The 14,912-nt window shown below is 40.6% G+C and overlaps 1 protein-coding gene across 2 annotated transcripts; it reads left to right on the forward strand.

Annotated features, from left to right (window-relative positions):
• The first annotated feature begins 1 nt into the window (after position 1).
• ino80da (INO80 complex subunit Da) lies at positions 2-12,032 on the forward strand. Of its 2 annotated transcripts, none has more exons than XM_059342560.1 (10): positions 2-492; positions 2,928-3,174; positions 3,273-4,084; positions 4,414-4,507; positions 4,594-4,818; positions 5,081-5,190; positions 5,373-5,506; positions 6,301-6,524; positions 6,701-6,858; positions 7,339-12,032. In XM_059342560.1, the coding sequence occupies exons 2-10, from the start codon at positions 2,957-2,959 to the stop codon at positions 8,367-8,369; spliced, it is 3,006 nt and encodes a 1,001-aa protein (XP_059198543.1). In that variant the 5' UTR covers positions 2-492; positions 2,928-2,956; the 3' UTR covers positions 8,370-12,032. The 2 variants fall into 2 exon arrangements, with proteins under 2 accessions (XP_059198543.1, XP_059198544.1); XM_059342561.1 differs by having other exon boundaries at positions 6,704-6,858.
• Positions 12,033-14,912: the final 2,880 nt, after the last annotated feature.

Consider the following 14,912-nt stretch of genomic DNA (forward strand, 5'->3'; position numbering starts at 1 on the left):
ACAGCCGTGGTCCAGGTGGATTTTACACTGCAACACTTTGCAGGACCTCTCAGTCAATATAATTGAACACAAGTGGTTTAATTGTGCAAGATGTAAACAGCACTATCATTCACAAGAAGCGCAATTGCTGTCATACGGAGATTAACATGACACTTGTACACTGTATAGGGTTTTAACAAAGTTTCCAATATGGTAGGAGAGGTTGTTGTTGCTGAGCGGGTTGTTGTCATGTCCTCGCAGTGCCTGTAGTGGTGCTGTGAGGAGTCTGCTGTGGATCCAACTAAAACCCTCAGCAGGCTGCCTACTGCTTGTAATTTGCTGTGGATAGCCTTTATTTAAATGCATCCTTATCTCAAGATATACCGAGCTCGATGAAGATCACTGTTATTATCCTGTCTCGAATATCGATGCACTAATAGCCTAGCTGATTCTAATAGACATTTCGGCCGTCTATCTGGAGCGAATACCTTACACAGCCCATACCAATTCAAGGTAAGCGTCATCGTACTCAGCCTCGGTCTAGATTTGTGAGTGTGCCGTGTTGCCCGGGCTTCCAGCGGTCAGGCGATCAACTAGAGGCCGCTGTGCTATCGAAGCTAATAGGCCTCTTGTTAATGACTCACTTATTTTATAACTTGACTTAATGAGTCAGTGCCTCGAGTGGACATGGGGAGTTGTGCAATGTTGACAGTGTCACGTCTTGGAACCTGCTAATGTGACATTATGTAACGATAAAGGCTATAATTCATATCGATTATTACGGAGGCCTTCGAGGACAGGCCTTAAGCCTCTTTGTCTGAGAGTATTTGGCCGTAAATGTATCATTTTCACACACACAAAAATCCTACAGTTGGGTAGCAATTTTTGCTTACTGTTTATGATTACGCTTACATTTTTCTTGATGAAACTAAACTGAAAAATAGACCTTTTATAGTGTTGTCATTTGCTGATGTTTCCGTTTCCTGGTTAGCTACCGCCTACTAATGTGTGTTTTTAGCTTTGCTAGCCTGTGAGCTAACAACAGCTAATTTGAATTTTCGTGTCTGGTCTATTTTGATAAAATGTTTTTCTGTCTGGAAATGGGTAAAGCTGTGTCTTATTGACTGGGGCGTAGTAGTATATTACACATACATACGCGTACAAGTTCATAGTTTAAAGTTTCACATCTGTCCGTCGGCTCCAAGCTAATGTTGGAGAGATGTTAGTCACCGTTACTTGTCTGTCCGGTTCTCAGTATTTAAAGTTGTTAACCCGCTGGAGTCAGATTCAGACTTCTTCATCACATCCAGACCTAAAAACAAAGCAGCGTGGAGCCCTACTGTACATTTACCTCTAAAGTTCTGGCTGTAAACTCCATGAGGCCAGTTTCAGTCTGATGAATATATACCAAGTAAAACTGGAGACAAGGTCAAATATATTTAGTATAAAATGATAAAACTGGATGTAACCCTCTTATATGTTATATTTGCAACATTTAAAATTCTTTATTGAGCATGATAGTGTTTTGAAAGTTTAAAAAAAGATTCAAAATCACGTTTTATGTTGGACTAAAGGACTAAAAAAGACAAAATGACAAAAAAAAAGACACAAAATGACCAAACAAAAGAAACAAAATGACCAAAAAAAGACACAAAATGATTTAAAAAATACACAAAATGATTTAAAAAATACACAAAATGACTACAAAACCCCCAAATGACCAAAAAAAGAAACAAATGAGGAGACAAAATGACAAAAAACAACAACACAGAAGACTCAAAATGACAAAAATGGTTACGCTAAACACACAAGACACAAATAAAATAGAGTCACACTAGAATAAAAACCAGAGTTGGATGACAGGATCATACACAATCACAAGATCACATTTTTGTTGGTTTTTCTTTGTTTCTTTTTGGTTCAAAATGTTGATCCAGTAAGTCAGAATAAAAAATCAATTATTATTAGGTCATATAGATGAGGTTGTGCTGAAAAGATATATATACCAACATGGCATTTAAACATTTTTTAAGTGGTGTACAGGCAGGATGAAAATGATTCAAAAATGGACCAAATAGCCCCAGACTCCATAGAGTTAACGTGAACCCAGGCAGATACAAATGGCACTAATCCAACCTGTTATGTGTCCACCTGCCAGAAGCGTAGCGCTCTCAGAACCAACTTGAAAACACACAATTATAATTAAATGTAGCAGCTAAGATAACACTACAATTGTCAGAACAGTGCATTGTGTTATACCAGTAGCATCCAGTATGAATGCTTATTTTTTTAATGAAGCGCTACATAAAAAAGGCAGGGTTCTTGTTTCGTTTTTTCATCTAAGAAATGTGACTTCATGACAGTTATTTTAGTGTCCAGCTATTGTTAGTTTTGTTCTAAAACATACTCACTAGCAAGTGACTGTTTTCTAGGTTTTAACTTTGTCATACAGACCGCTGTCATGTAATGTACTGTTTTACCCGCATCATATTATCTCCTAAGTGGTAGCTTGAAGGGTGCTTGAAAGTGTTGCATAAAATTACCTATTCTAAGTTTACCACGCCTCTGGACCTCAGAGATATTTTGCTACTGGAAGGGAGAAGCAACTTGAAATCAGCAGCAAAGTTTGTGTGGACTAAAATGTTCTCAGAAAGTATTGAAATGCCAGGACAACATTTATCATTCACTAAGTACAGTTAAATAGTAGTGTAACGGACAAGCAAGTATGAAAGTGGTATTGTCATGTCACTTAATTTTTAACATGACACCAAAAATGTTAGTGCGGCAAATTATATTTCATAATAGCGATATTAGCGAAGAGCCTGATAAACAGTCACCTGTTTTTGAGATGACTACTTCCCTGCTTCTGTGTGTGCATGCATGGTTACCACCTCAGTATGAATTGTTGGTGATGTAATTTGTGGTTTTCCCTGCCTTTATCCCATCAGCTGATGTTGTCAAGAACAAGAGTCACGTGATGTATGAAGGCAAACACATACACTTCTCAGAGGTGGACAATAAGCCGTTGTGCTCGTACAGCCCAAAGCTCTGCAAGCAGCGCAGACTAAACGGCTATGCTTTCTGTATCCGGCACGTTCTGGAGGATAAGACAGCCCCCTTCAAGCAATGTGAATACGTGGCCAAGTACAACAGCCAGCGATGTACCAACCCCATCCCCAAGTCGGAGGACCGCAGGTGTGTATATTTTTGTACACATGTAGAATATTTTACTGTGCTCTGCAGAAAACATTATGCTGTGCACAGTATGCTGAGGTTGTTTTCTTGTTTTCCAGATATTGTAACAGCCACCTGCAGGTTCTGGGCTTTATCCCCAAGAAGGAACGGAAAAAGAAACATGATGCTTTGGAGGAAATGCGCTCGCGAGCTCACCTGGAGTCAGTGGCTCTCAACATAACTGTGCCCTCTCTAGCTCTGAAAGCTCCCAATGGTCTAGATGAACTTCCGCCATCTCCTCCCTGTACACGCCTGTTACCCCTCCCTGATGGGGAGCTCCTGGACCCTTTTGCCTTTTATGAGGACGACACAGACGGGGAGGAGGTGGGTACTCCTCGGAAGGGCAGCGCCATCAAGAAGAAACTACAGAGTCGGCTGGTGCTCAACCAGAAACTTTGTCATGACACGGACCTCTTCCAGCCACCTCCTGAGCACTTTAGTCCCGCCCCTGCCCCCCGTGTCCACCCCTCCTCGCCGATCAACACTCATCTACCACGGCAGCAGTCAGGTCTCCTCCAGCCGCCCCAGCACTCCAGCGTGACTTCCTTCATCTTCCCAGGACAGCAGCAGGGTTTATTATGCAATCCACCACCACCTCAGACGGTCAACTTTCTGCCTCCAGGGATGCCCGCTAATGCAGCACCCAGTCCAGTGCAACCTTCTGGGCCATCACTCAGCAGGAAAATGCCTTTCACTGCTACTCACTTGCCTGTTAGTTGCAAGGAAAGTGGCAGTAACAATCAGCGGCACATGGTTGTCATGCGTCCCGCTGCCTTCTCACCTTCTGCCAGCTGCCTGGCCAGGTTGCAACATCTGGTGCAGCTCTGTGCCAAGACACACCAGGAGCATGGAGACCTCTTTCCTCATCTAGGTGCTTAATTTAAATGCATTTACCACTCAGCTTTTCCTTACTTCAGGGTTCCTACAAGTTCTGGAAATATTTGGAAACACTTTTTTATGAGGTGTTTTTAAAGTTGCTTGGACCTTTAATAAAGTGCTTGAAAATGCTTTAAATTCAGGTTACAAATGATTCCAAGTATATTTAGAAACAGGTTTAAGCTTTAAAAGTACTTTAATTTGACTTTGGAAAAGGTGTAGGAATCCTGTTACTTATAAAATCACATTAGCTCAAATACAGTGCAGCAATTAAGATTTTAGCCTGCCGAAATAGACAAACTGCTCTAACAAGTTGTCTTCCAGGTCTGGACTGGTCAGAAGACAGTGCTGATGATGACGATGAAGATGAGGGAGAGACATTTGTTCCTTTCCAGAGCTCTTGGAGACCACAGAATGGGTCCGTATCCTAATACTTAACCACCACAGTATGAACTTTGACCTTGCACTTCTATTCATGACTGCTGTTATTTATTTTCTAAATAGGTTGGAAGACGACATCGGTTCCTCACGGAGAACGCGGCTACTTAGGCTTTGCTCGTACCTCCAGGAGAAATACAAGCACATGTGCAGGCAGGAGAGGGCGAGTATCCGCCAAAAGAGATACCGCTATGCCTTTCGCAAAGCCTTGCTGCATGCAGCCAGTAACAACCCCGACTGTGCTGGGCAGCTGATCCAGGAGTTACGTGGTGCCTCTCGAAGCTCCTCAAGGTATTCTAACAAATGTCATATTAGTTTTGTCTTGTTTAATCTCTCAGGAAGACGCTATACGATCAAACCACACGTGTTACCAACTTTCTTAAACCAGTCACAAACCTTCCATCACCCACATGTGTTTTGTGCTTTACGGATTTCTGGTGTTCTAATCTTGCAGTCTTCATCTCCTGATTTAAAACATACAAAACATAACAAATGTGGACTGTTGTCAGTGTTGTTGCTGTTCGCTCAGCCCTGTGTCTGTGTGTCTCTACAGTGTGGCTCCAGCAAGGCAGCAGAACACAGATACGGGGACCTGCACTGGCAGCACAAAGGGTCAGGCCTGCAACAACAGGGCTCTGCCCTTCACCCGACACTGCTTTCAGCGTATCCTTTCCACCGCATTACTGACTTTACAGCGTGTAGCTACAAGTGCAGAAGAATGGCTGTGATTCTGTTTTCCAAATTGAAAATATATTATCAGTTTTAGTTTTACCTGTTTTGTTTCTACCATGTTCACATGCTCTCTGTCAAGAGTATTGTGTTATTTCCTTCATTGTTCTCTGTAGACATTCTGTTGAACCGTTCCCAGCAGCTCTTTGCTAGTTGCACAGCCAAATTTGCAGATGGTCAGCAGTGCTCGATCCCTGTGTTTGACATCACGCACCAGACACCACTCTGTGAGGAGCATGCCAAAAAAATGGTGAGTTCGTCTTCAAACAACAATCTCAACATAATGGAAATACCTCTTTCTTAAATTTTAGCAAAGTTATATGAGAAGATTGATATCACTTTCTTGTCTGTGCAATAAATAAATTTGCTAACGTTGCTTAGCACAAAGACTGGAAACAACAGCTAGCCAGTCTTTTCCAAAGGTAACAAAATCCTCCTACCAGCACTTTTTTTATAGCTTACTAATTAACAAGTTGTGGTTTTTATCCAGGAGTTACAGATCCTGACCAAATAGTCCATCACATAACTGCCTGTGAAGTGGTATTTTTTTTTTATTGGAAAAAAGGACATAACATGTTAATAAGCCTCTTAAAACCCACCTACCAACTGGCCCCAAAAAACTTAACTGATTTCGCCTATTTTGCTTAAAAAAGAAGAACTGTATAGCCTTCATTTAAAAGGTAATTGCTTGTATATTCTAAAATATATGGCTTATGGCTACATCAGTTTAAACGTGGCTTTAAGATGTTTTTATGGTCCAACTGTAAATCCATACAAGAGTAATAAGCTTTTGTGGTGCTGGTAGACAGATTTGTCACCTGGCCAGGCTTTCAGTCTTTGTTGACTGGCTGCTGGCAGTAGCTTCATATTTAGTGTACAGAGATGAGAGTGATTTTCACATCTAACTGCAAGAAAGCAAATGCATGTTTCCCAAAATGTGAAACTTTTTCTTGAATGCTCTCTTCATTGATTGGGACTGCTCTGTTTAATTTTATATGTGATAATGTTATGATGACTCAATGCTCTCCCTCATATCACCAACAGGATAACTTCCTGCGAGGGGATGGTAACAGACGAGTGCAACACCAGCAGCAGCAACAGCGAAAGCCACGTAAAAAGACCAAACCACCGGCGCTCACCAAAAAACACAAGAAGAAGAGAAGGAGAGGGCCGCGGAGGCCTCAGAAACCCATCCCTCCAGCGTTGCCACAGGGGAACCTGGGAATGCCTTCTACAAGCCTAGCAATGCCCTCACAGGCCAGCATCAGGTGTGCTACACTCGTGTCTCTACACTGTTGACTTAAAAATTTAGTGTGCAGAGATCCTGTGTCAGGAAAACGCCCTCATTCACAGGCTCTCATGTCACACCTGTGTGAACAGCTCCTACTCTTCATGCTAAGTGTTGCTTTTGTTCACTAAGCTTTTTATCTCATCTTTGTGGCAGAAGCCCTTCAACTCCAGACCTGAGTGCAGAGGAGCTCCCTGACGATATCACCAATGAAATGGCAGACATTCCAAATGACCTTGAACTAAACCAGGAGGATTTCTCCGATGTGTTACCGAGACTAGCTGATGACCTGCAGGACTTTGATTTGTTTGAAGGTTGTCATTTAACTCATTCTTTTATGTGCATGCTAACACTGTGTCCTAACAGCAAGCAAGTGTGTCTGACTTTCCCATCACGTTGCTGTTATGTCATGCAAGCAAACCACATGCCGATCAGCTGTGGGCTCCAGATCAGAATGGAGACATAAAATTAGACATTATTTCAATTCTTCAACAGAATACACACATTTTGTATTGTGACAATTACTGGAAATGTTATATAATATAGCCAACAGCAGTTTTTTATGCAATGGAACTATAAGGAGGTATTTTATAGATTACTCCTCATTTCAACAAACATTGGACAAACATTAAGCTAAAAATAATGCTTCAGAAAGTTAGATAATTTCAAAAGAAAACCTGCATCAAGCCGATTGTAACCCTGATGCTCGCTTGTCTCATTTAGCTAGGACACAGTGTAACAAATCTTCCCTGTTTGTGATTTTATAATGAAAAATGTTTGTGTGTGTGTTGTAGGTAAGAATGGGGATTTATTGCCCACTACGGAGGAGGCTGAGGAGCTTGTGCGTGCGCTGCAGGCTATGGGGTCCTACCCTGACTCTTTGGTGTGCCTGACTTCCATGGGAGACCTGGCCCCGTCTGAAGGAGTGGACCATCGAGCTTTGACTGTGTTTCCTGGTCCGGTCCAACCAGGGGGAATGGGGGACCTGCTCAACAGCCGCATCCCCACAGAGAACTTCACCAGCCTCGGGCTGGAGGACAATCTACTGCAGTCCACTGGGGGTCACTTTCCCCCCTCGCCGCCATCTCAGCCTGCTAACCAGCCCCAGACGCCGTGCTCCAACCTGACCTCATCTTCTTCGACAGTAGCCCCCCCCACCACCTCCCTGCTCACTCAGACCTCCATGACAGACCGAACGTTTTCCCGGACACACACATCGCACGTCCTGGCCAAGTCGGATGCACCCACATCGTCTCCCCAAGGCAGCCACTACAGCAGTGAGCACGTGCCATCCCCATACAGTGACCACATATCTTCTCCCCATGCCAGCTCCTTCCAGACAGACACCCCTCTACTGCTGGAAGTCCCTCTCAGCGGGGTACCAGGACCCCCGCGTTCTTCATGGAACAATCTCCCCCTCCCCCTCACAGACCCCTCGCAGTTTGGCAATCTCATAGGATCAGAAAGTCATCTCATATCCACCTCCCTGTCCACGCCCCCGGCCACCACCCACTCTGTGACGCTGCAGCCCATGGCTGCGCTCTCAGCGATGCCCCAAAGTGGCTTGACAGGTTTAACGACTTCCCCTGCCCCCTCGTCCTCCCTCCCATCCTCCTCACACGATCTTCTGACCTCCACACAGCCCAAACAACAGCTCCCACAGTTCAGCGCGGCCTTTGGCCATCAACTGGCCTCCCACAGTGGCATCCCGAAAGACGTGCAGCCCAGCCACAGTTCCACAGCGCCCCCTGCTGGCTTTTCCATAGTTAGTGCCACCGCTGCAAGTGCCAACAGCGCCACACCACCCTTCACGCAAAGTAAATGAGAGCAGTCGGCCTGCAGCGGCCGCATGATGGTCTGTGGACTCACAGTTACTTACAAACCAGTCGACTGGCTCCTGATCGACCACCCCTCTTCATCTGCTATATGTGTGCAATGTGGTAATAGTGCACTATTTGATAATGAATTTGCACAACCTCAGATTTTCCTCAATATTTTCTATTTTCATTCTTTTATTCTGCAGCCAGGCGGTCTCTGGGATTTTAAGTCAGTGTGAGTCCACTTGTTTGATGCCTTGTGGTTTTGTCGTCAGGGGGTAACAGTCAGATTTTGTGATGAAATAAACGGGTGATAAATTGGCGGAAGGACCTTTAGCAGAGATTATCTGTCACAGTGCTCAGAATTCATGGACGTAGAAGCCTCAATCAGTGGTCGGTTTGTTTGCTTTGCCAGTTAAAGTCCTGTCTTTAAATGATCAACTGTACCCTGCCTTGCTCAGATAGCCATTTTTAATTTTACACCTGTTTCATACACTGCTTCTGTCACCCTCTGAAAAACAAAGAGTACAGGTTGTGGTATTTGTGACCCATTATTTTTCAAGCTATTTAACTGTTATCATGATATAGAATCTTACTGAGTCAGATTTCACAGTCATATGAATTTACCAAAATACTTTTAAACAGCTGTTTTTATATTGTGTATACTGTATATGTGCTCATTTATTGGTTTGCTCAGACGTCAAAATCTCTGACCTCACCATTGGTTGTGGGACTCTGAGTGGCCTAGTAGACACTTGAAGGTAAATATAGTTTCTTAAAGCAATAAACACATTAACATAACTCTAGCATTGTAAGGTATCTTATTGGTCTCATTACATGTAGCGTCACTTGCTGAATCCAGGCTGGTTCAGGAATATTTTGGCCTCTATAACTGTTGTAAACTTCTTATTTTACAGCAGATTCACTCAGAAGTAGAGCCTATAGAGACCAGTGATCAGGTGAGCCTCACTTCTTCTCTCGGGTCATACTGAGTGAATTTATTAAGGCTAATAAATGAGTTTCAGTGTTAATGGTAGGGGCGATGACGGCGTAATCCAGGGACTTTAAGTGTCTACTTTCACAGGTGCTCTCTGGTCCACATATACAATGGTTATTGTGACTTACATGTCAGGCAGATTCACTGTCAGGACTCCAAGGAAACCCACTATATTGTTTTTCCAAGCTACTATGATGAAATCACACCCACTTCTGCAAGACGTACGTCTCCATGCAGCATCGACTGCTGTGATTGGCTAGTACTTCTTGCCTTGCTGTACTCACAGCAGCTGGTTAGTTCACTAGTGACAGCAGTGTGCTTTCAATGCTGTGATGTAGATGAAGCATTACGTTCAGGGATTTACAGCTTTTAAAATTTGAGTAATTTTTAGCACTTTTCAAGCACTTTCAAGGTATCTAAACCAAAAAATTCCAGATCTTCAAAGTCTATATCATCCCATCTAGATATAATTCAACCCATGTATATTAACATTCTGTTTATTTTATTAGCTATTTATATATTTTTTTTTTTATTGTATTTTTTGATCATGATTATTTAATCCTTGCTCATTTCCAGAGTAAGGGAGCATCATAGGACATATCTATCTAGCTTAGCTCGTCTGGTGTGAGACACCAGGAGACAACAAAAAAATTGAATTGTTTAATTTTTTTAATGTTAAGATTTCTGCTTTACAGGAGTAATTTTGTTGATGATACACCATGGTTATTTTGAAAATCAAGCATTTTTTAAGGTGTATATTCAAATTCAAGTATATATCTAACCTTGAAAGCAAAAAACAAATTCACCGGAAGGAGAGAGGATGTATGCTCCTGAGGCAGACAATATGCTAATTAGCCAGCCGCTGATTGAGTAAAGTTTAACAGCTTAATGCTTCATCCACACATTCTGGTCACGATGAAAAAGCACATTGTTATCACCAGATGAGTGACAACTAAGTTCAACTAATTTTCTGTAGCCAATAAAGCATTAAAGCACAGTGCTTGCTAGCTTAACAGCTAACTAGCAATATGAGGTGGTGTTATGGATCCCATTGCTACTCTTAGCAAAACCCACCCTGTAGTGCTAGGTTGACCAGGTGTGCTATGCAGGGCAGGTCTTAAAACCTGGGCCAAAAAAAGCAGAGGGATTATTTTTAAATGTTCAGGCAACAAGTACTAGCACATCACAGCACAGCTGATGCTGCGTAAACAATATCATCATTCAGAAGTGGGAGTGATTTTATCTGAAGTTGGTTGGAGAAGCGATAGATTCAGCTGGAATACTCAGAAGGCTTAGGTTGTGACTTAAATGGTATTAGTTGGTGTGGTGAGCAGTGTCTGTTTTACTCTAAAACTTACTTACATTAAGGTTTTAAGCTAAATGATGCGAACCTGGGGTCTGATTTTAATTGTAGAAAATAACAACCACCCGAGAGCTCCTCCCCTGTCCCGTTACCGACTCATACAGCAGTACAACCATGGCTTTTGATAGATATTATATTAGACATTTGACAGATCGTCAGACATTGTTGAGTATTAGGTATATAGAGTAGCGAGTCTCTATCTTGGGGTTTGTTGGTGAATTATTGAGTAGCAATGGATTGAAATTGTTATTTGCAATGTATTCAGTGGAACCTGTGTCTTGTAGAGTGAGTCTCTTGTTTTTAATGGCTATCAAAATGGTTGTAAGTTGGAGGGATCAATGTTTGTCACTTAGTTTTTAACATAATATTCTGATGACGAGTATTTTTGATAGCTATTAAACTCCAGGAAGAAGTCTTGAGATTTGCATGGGGCAGTAACCTTTTGTATGAGAGCATTATAATATTATAAGATCATGGTCACTGGCTTGGTGGTATCAAACATGCAAATATATGCATCGCCAAGGTCATTTCATTTTGTGGAGAAAAATAGATCAACGTTACAGTATGTTGTTTTTCAACAGATTTGCACAGGAGTGGATGAGGCTGGTGGTGTTTCACATGTCCAGTGTCTGTTTTGCCTTTTTGTTTTTTTTGCTTGGACGCTCATTACATGAACAGCTGCCATCATTACCAGCTCTGAGCCTGCACCAGACTCCCCATTTCCAGCTGTGATGAGGCCCAGTTCTGTCTCTCCCTTCCAAAGAGAAAACACATACTGAAGTGTAAACCCGTAGCTCCACCAGAGACGACTGGGCTTCTCAGTGCAGTGTTGTAACTAATAGTCATAAACACAGTGGCCCGAAAAGTTAAAAAAAGAAAAAAAAAGTTGGATGGAAATGTTTGCAAGGCATTACTGCTGTATCCACATATAGCATGAGATTAGTCACTGCACCAGTTTACTCTCCCGGAAACCACGTAGAACAAAATTAACAGGGCTCCTACTGTAGGCACATTTAACTGCTTGAATTCAGAGATGGCTGACAAATTCCTATACTCATTGAATGTACTGTATTACTGGTTTTAAAGATAGGATGAGCTAATCTAGTCACCTTTTGTTATTGGTCCTTGTTTAATTTGTCTAAGGTATTTTTTGTATACAAAGGTTTACATTTTTATGTATATTTTTCTTGTGTACAAATTATGTAATATGTGTACAAACACTGTATGTAATATCTGTATATAGTGTGAGAAATTTGATCTTTTGTTTTTGGATGTATAAATAAAACTTGCTGTGAGGTATTTGCTGACAAAGTTTGTTGTGTTCTTTTTAAATGTTCACTTTGAAATACTTTTCAGGCATTTTATTTTATAAGCACCAACATAAAAGTGTGAAGTTAATTAATAAAACAGTAAAACATTGAGTCGCTGTTCTGCAGCTTTCAGTCATATCACATGGTCTTCATCAGCAGTGAGTTTTTAAGCCAACATGAACAAGAAGTCTTTAAAGTGCTCCTTAAAAAAATGAATGTACAATTCCACGACATCCTGGCAACACCATCTGCAGAAGAATGATTCAAAGGTCCAGAAAAGCTATGAAAAATAAAATACTATAATAAATCAAATATAAACAAAAAAAAATTGTTGTCAAAAAGGGAAGAATTCAACCTGCATACATTCAGATCAATGGATTTCAAAAAAAAAAAAAGCAAACTCAAATTTCATTTTCAACATTAAACAGATTTTCATGGGCAATTAAAATATGTAAGTTATTGTGACTTTTCTAAGTTTTACTGCTCCCTTCCAATAAACAGTGTGCAGCTACTAAACTAAATTTTTTTGGGGGTCCTTGACTAAATCTTAAAAATAGCTTCAGTTTTTATCCTGCTGTATTGTATTCTGTATGGTTTAGTTATTCTTCTTTGTTGCTGCACCTGAGTTTGGATGCAGAATTAGATTTATGCAGAATCTCACTGCAGAAAGATTGAACACTTTAAATATATGAATTACTGAGTTATCTATTGATTTTTAATTAACTTGTTCAATGTATTGTTATCAGTTACTGTGCACAAGTGAATCTAAATGAATACTGTTATACAGCACCACAACATAAGAAGTTTGTAGAGGAACTGTAGGTTGATGTATGCACTTAAAACTGTTCTTAATTACAATAAATCTAAAATGCTATCCCAGGCAAGTAAATTTCAAACAAGGCATATGACTCAGTCAAACAACGGCAAAACTATTCATCAAATTTGTACTGGATTTTATTTTTTCCTTAATCATTTGACAACTTTCAATAAATCCAACAGCACTGTCCTGAATTAGCAAACATGTATACTGGACTATAAACTGTCAGCAAAGTCACACAAAATGAAATGTACATTTCCGGTGATTGCTATCCAGTGTTTACTGAAACTTTAACACATCACAGAACCAAACTTTACTCCCTCTATTACATAATACTGCTCTTTTGGGCTATAAAAATAGTTTAATAGAATATATGCCTACTTGTGCTAAAAATGACTCCTGGCGATCACACTGCTTTACTGCCGTACAACACATAAAGAGGGGGGAAAAGGAAAAAAAAAAAAGGGTGTCATTGAGACATAATATTGTAGCCTTTTAAAGTACCATTAAAAAACCCAAATAAATCTGCAAAGTGCAACACATACAATAGATAAAGAGTCATAATAGACCATGGTAAAGGTGCAAATTGTAATGAATTTGTCTCTGTTTGGGATGAAGGGCTTACATGGCACATTTCACATCAAATGTAGAGCAGAGTCATTTTTCACAGAAGAGCAGAAAACACAAAGGAGTGAAAATGAAAATCATTGAGTGTGGTAGCTTTTCTTGATTAACAAGTTAACCCATTTGTGCCCCAAAAAAAAAAAACGTGTTCTGATTGGTCTGAAGCAGGGGTTTTCAAAGTCTGAGACTGGGGCCTCCACTCAAACAAAGACTCACCCTCACCGCCTCTCAGTTTACTTGCTTACTTTCGCTTAATTCCTGGATGCCAATGGGATAATGATTATGTTATTTGATCTCAAAGACACTCAGTAATTGAGCCAGGATAACCTAATATTGCTGTTTGACATAACTTTAGTCTACACCAAATACATTAAAAAAAGGTTTGTTCTAAGGCATTTATTACTTTCTGACTCTCCTGATGCATCTCTGAACCACTCTTACCAGAGTTAAGTTGGCTATCCGATGTCATTTTTTTTTTATCACTTATATATGTTCACTTCCATAACCAAATCTGCCACAAACCCATTGGGAATGCCTGCCTCCCTCTTTGAAAACCTCTGGTCTGAAGTCTTAAAATTTGGTAGGGACATACTGTGGGCAAGTATCTCACTTTTAGATCACATGAAAAACAAACTCAACACTTCACATTTGTCAAAGTCAGAATACTGAAAAACACTTTTTTTTCTTCATGCTGCATGTTTGCATAGCTTTCATACTTTTGTTATGTGTTCGTAATTCCAAATATTTGATTGTGCTTCGTTTTTGGGATACAGACACTTTCTTATAATACTTTATTTAGTCTGTGGGCTTTTTGTTCTTCCAAAAATACAATGGATCATACTGCAAAAATCACTAGTCTCATGTGCCCAAAGACTAAACAAACAAACAAAACAAACAGAAAAACTCACTTGCAGGCAAATTGTCTTTGTCTTGTCTTTCTTCACATTTGTGCTAAGGCGAGCTCAGACAAGAAAATAAAGAAATAAAGAAATTCAGTTGAGGGCACAAATGGGTTAACCAGTTTCTACCTACTCATTTAAACAGTAAATCTGACTTTTACTCACTTAACTGTCTATACCACCGCAATAAGCGGGTAGAAAACAAAAAAATGTAAGTCTTTGAGGGGAAATGTTCTGTTTAAATGATAAAATCTAGGAGTACAAACACAATTATACATAATGGGAAACACATTCATTTGCTTTCTGGCGGAGAGTTACAAAGGATGATGGATACAGCTACCAGTTGATGTTTACTGGTTTTAACCAAGAAACAGTCAAGTTAATAACATATTGAGTTAATTGGTGAGCTTTAGAGGTTCTGGTCGGCAGATTCTGTATCTTCTGGACAGAGCCAGGATTGCTGATTCAACTCTCCGTGCTAAGCTAATCGGCTATGTTTAACTCTCTTTAACTTGTCCTGTTTACTGTGTACCATATATTG

This window comes from Centropristis striata, chromosome 10 (genome assembly GCF_030273125.1).
Source record: "Centropristis striata isolate RG_2023a ecotype Rhode Island chromosome 10, C.striata_1.0, whole genome shotgun sequence".
Lineage (NCBI taxonomy): Eukaryota > Metazoa > Chordata > Actinopteri > Perciformes > Serranidae > Centropristis > Centropristis striata.